This window comes from Priapulus caudatus, unplaced genomic scaffold (genome assembly GCF_000485595.1).
Source record: "Priapulus caudatus unplaced genomic scaffold, Priapulus_caudatus-5.0.1 Scaffold228, whole genome shotgun sequence".
In the NCBI taxonomy this organism is placed as follows: Eukaryota; Metazoa; Priapulida; class Priapulimorpha; order Priapulimorphida; family Priapulidae; genus Priapulus; species Priapulus caudatus.
In genome coordinates this window covers 624,659-629,111 of record NW_014577289.1, presented here as the reverse complement: position 1 = coordinate 629,111, position 4,453 = coordinate 624,659, and the positions used below count along the sequence as shown (strand labels likewise).

General features: G+C 43.3%; 2 protein-coding genes across 2 annotated transcripts in view; both read left to right on the top strand.

Annotated features, from left to right (window-relative positions):
* LOC106807663 overlaps nucleotides 1–3,789 on the top strand; it is a 25,139-nt gene extending 21,350 nt beyond the window's left edge. The window contains exons 8-10 of the mRNA XM_014810077.1: nucleotides 1,584–1,743; nucleotides 2,395–2,502; nucleotides 3,758–3,789. Coding sequence (XP_014665563.1) covers nucleotides 1,584–1,743; nucleotides 2,395–2,502; nucleotides 3,758–3,789 — 300 coding nt within the window. The remainder of the gene's footprint in view (nucleotides 1–1,583; nucleotides 1,744–2,394; nucleotides 2,503–3,757) is intronic.
* Nucleotides 3,790–3,892: 103 nt separating this feature from the next.
* LOC106807662 (neurotrypsin-like) overlaps nucleotides 3,893–4,453 on the top strand; it is a 5,423-nt gene continuing 4,862 nt past the window's right edge. The window contains exon 1 of the mRNA XM_014810076.1: nucleotides 3,893–4,092. Within this exon, the coding sequence (XP_014665562.1) occupies nucleotides 3,945–4,092 (148 nt within the window). The 5' untranslated portion in view covers nucleotides 3,893–3,944. The remainder of the gene's footprint in view (nucleotides 4,093–4,453) is intronic.

Here is a 4,453-nt window from a genome sequence, read left to right as displayed (position 1 = left end):
TTAGGAACAGGCGCTTGAACTCCTGGCAGCGCGTGTCGCGACGCGCGTTGTTTGAGCAGATCCTTTTTAGGCGGAGGAATTGCCCGTAGGGGATGTTGTCTATGAGTGCCTTTGGGTGAGCAGAATCTGTCCTGAGGTATGGGTGGCAGTCTGTGGGTTTACAGTATACGTCTGTGTGTAGGGACCCCTTGTCGATGATTACCCGTACGTCTAGAAAGGGGAGGCATAGCGAGCTGTGAGATTCCGTGAATTTGATGGTAGGATGGAATCTATTGAGGTTTGTGACAAAAGAGTCCCAGGCATAGGTGCCATGGGTCCAGATAACGAAGATATCGTCAATATATCTCTTCCAGATGAGCGGTTGGTGTGTTGCGGATGATAGAAACTTGCGTTCTAGATTGTCCATGAAGAGGTTGGCATAAGACGGTGCCATTTTGGAGCCCATAGCTGTGCCTTGTATTTGTAAGTAGTGGTGCTTGTTGAACTGAAAGTTGTTCTTGGTCAGAGTCAGTTCTGCTATGTCTGCTAGGAATTTTGTGGAAGGTTTCTGCGGTGTCGGTCGTGTGTCTAGGGCTTGGCGCAGCGCTTGTATTCCTTCGTCGTGGGGGATGTTAGTGTAGAGTGAGCTAACGTCCAGTGTACAGATAAGTGCCTCGGGTGGTAGTGGTGGGAAGTTATTAATGAAGGATAGGAAGTCTACAGTGTCCCTAATGTACGAGGGTATGTTGCGTACCAAGGTATTGATGTGGTGGTCCACGAAGGCGGAGATCATTTCGGTTGGGCTATTGTTTGCGGATAGGATGGGTCTACCCGGGTTGCCTTGTTTGTGCACTTTATATATATATATTATATATATATCACATCCATCCGCACATATATAGCAGGCTTGACATATCTTTGTTCTCTTGCAGCCGACTACGTTCGCGATTTCGTGAGCAGAGAAGACCACATTATGGAGGATCATAACCTCGTGACGTATGTGCACGCGTCTGTGCAGCAGGTACGGGTTCGACATGCCGATACGATAGAAAGCTCTGCACTACTAAACAAGGATGCGTGTGCGAGCTTTCTCGTCAAATTGTTTCTGTATGGGGCCTTAACGCCGAATGAGACCCATTCCGTATTTGTGTATTACTTAGGCTACCCTGTAACTGGACAAGGAAACGTAAAGATGCAAAGCTCGCATTTGCAATACTAGGACACTGCTTTTTAATTTCTGTACTCTGGCTTTACTAACTCATCACTATTGCTCCTAGCCCCAACTCTCTCCCACACGTGCGCGCACGCACGCACTAACCCACTCACGTACGAATACACGTTCTCTCTCTTTCTCGTTCGATCTCACTTTCTCGCTCTCTTTATCTACCCTTGTCGCTCTTTCCTCAGCGTCCCTCCCCTCTCTCGTTCTCTCTCTCTCGTGGAGTTTCTCTTTGATATGTTATTTGAGAGATTCGCAGTGTCGCACCCTTCGTTCACGAATATTTCTATTCTGTGGGGTTTTGTCGTGTCACCGTTTCGTGGCCTTCCATTAATGTGTACTATATGATATATACATATACATTATTATATACTGTCCGTCGCAGTGTGCTAAGCTCTGCACAGAGACGACAGATTTCGTCTGTCGGTCGTTCACACACACCGAGGCAGAGAACCGCTGTCGCCTCAGCAACGCGACTACCGCCGATGACGTCACACTCGTCCCCTCTCCTGGCTCTCACTACTACGAACTCATCGCCAGTAGCGGTATGTATGATATAGTATATTGGTGTGTATGTATTTTCCATCAGCGACAGTTTCTGTTTGTCTATTTCTGGTATTTCGCGCTACCATGCGAAATATTACGAAATATTCAGTGACGAAATGACAGCGAGCGTTGCGGGGTTTGGGAATACACACAAATTGTTTTACTGGGTCCACTTCATTTCGAATGTGTTCATTGTTTAATCACCGTATGTGTTTTACTTGTATTTAGTGGTTACTTTAGTAGTTACTACGATGAATTCATTTTCAGCCACGGTATGAATTCATTAGTATTATTATTACATTTGACGATACAATTTGTTTTAGTGAGCTTGCATTTTTCTTGCAAACGTTTTCTATAGCAGCATCCACTCGAAAAAGGTAAAAAGTAAAAAGGTAAAAGGCTGATTATGCCTCCACGCGTGGAGAAATACACCCCCTTCCGCGCGTAGATGCAAAATCCAGATCATGTTTCTTGGTCTAGACTCTAGAGTCTAGATGCTAGATTGCTTTATCATCGTACCTGCTCAGTCTGCGTTGTTATTGCTTTTATGGGTAATAGATGTAAAGGAAAATTAGTGTGTTAATTACTAGAACACGTTAACACTTATATGCAAGCGAATAGTTAATTTTGCCACCTGTTTCTGCATGTAGAGAACTGTACGGGCATGTACGTGTGCAATAACGGAAAATGCATCAGTCAGGATGAAGTCTGCGACGCGCACAACGACTGTGGAGACCACAGCGACGAGTCTGTCTGCCGTACGTACATATGCTCCCGCTGCTTACGTCGCTAGGACGCGAACGCACCGAAGGCTCATTTGAAATTCGAAATTGCTAATAATTCAGTTCAAAATTGCGAATTTCAACTTTTAAATGTGATTTTTGAATTTCGAGTTTCGAATTTCTAAATGAGTCATGTGGGCTTTCGTATTGTGATGCTCGTTAACGTGGCAAGTTACGCGAATTATTCTAGATGACATGTTTTTCCTGTTGATATGTTATTTTGCTTGATAACGTTGCCATGCCGGCGACACTATAAAGGCGGACCTTGCGCTGACTGATCTTACAATATCGCTGGCTGAAACCAGCATCCTGAGAGCAGTCACAAGGCTGCTTCGCTAAGTCCCAAACTCCCGTAGATTAGTCTCGAACGTTTACTTTGAAATTTAATAGCGCACATGCGCTGCGATGTGTGAAGAAATTTTTTTATTGTCAAAAAAATCGAACGTATAGAGCAGATAGAGCAGAATGATGTTTTCTAGTACATCTCTGAACATTTCTTTCACCGCGGTGCGTTCTATAATATGTCCAAGTATATATATATATATATATATAGTCTATCGTCTAGTAATTGCTATACAAGGTTATCATCATCATTTCTATTACATGATCATGAATACATTAATATAATGATATGAACTCGCTCCAAATTCCTCCTTCTCCTCTCTCTTTATATATATATATATATATATATATATATATATATATATATATATATATATACTGTGTAGCGATAAACGTGATGCTATCAGGCATGAAAAATCACCGACTGGGGACTAAAAATCATGACTAAAAAAATAAACGCTAACCATACACTGATTTCTAACCCTAACACTAATCGTAATTCTAACCGTTATCCTAATTTCTAACCCTAAATTCGTAACCGTAGCCCCAATTCCTATTACTAACCATAGGCCTAACTCTAATTTCTTATAATTTCTTCGAAATAATTCTTAACTCTATCCACAAACGAAACCCTAGCTCAGTGGTTCTTAACCTTTTTGAATCATGGACTCCTTTGAGAATCTGGTGAAAGCTACGGACCCCTCCATAGAAAAAATTTACTTAAGCACATAAACACGACATTTTGCATGCGCCTGGTTCACGGACCCCCTGAAGCCCATTCACCCCCAAAGGGGTGCATGGACCACAGGTTAACAACCCCCTGCACTAGCTAATCTATGCCTGCTGTTATGGACTATACACTCTCTAACTGGGTATATGATCTAACCAGATAAAAACCTGAACACATCCTACAACATGTAGTCATAGCCCACATTCTACATAATAACCACCGATTAACAACCAGCTAACTAACACCAATACCCACGACCCCTACCAATATTCACCTCTGTCCATGTAGTGGAGCCGTGGAAGCCGTCATCAAGTCTCAATTCGGACAAGGTAACGGCGAGTTTCTTATGGACAACGTGCACTGTAGAGGTACGGAGTCGTCGCTGGTCGAATGTCCGCACAACGGATGGAGGCTGCACGACTGCCGGGTGAACGAGGTCGCTGGAGTGATCTGCAGAACACCGAAAAAGGGTATGCGCGTCTTGTGGCTGTTCTGTACTTTTTCGTTCGTTTAAGTGCCATTTTATTAATTGCAAGTTTCCTGATAAGTCTCTAACTATGTTTATATATTTATTAATATCATTTCATAGTCGTTATGAGCTATAATCTTTTCAATACCAAATTTGCACAAATAAATTAGTAAATAATATACATTATGAACACACACACACGCACACACACACACACACACACACACACACACACACACACACACACACACACACACACACACACACACACACACACACACACACGACACACACACACGACGCGACGCGACGCGACACACACACACACGACACACGCACACACACACACACGCACCACCTACACACGCACACACACGCCAACGCAC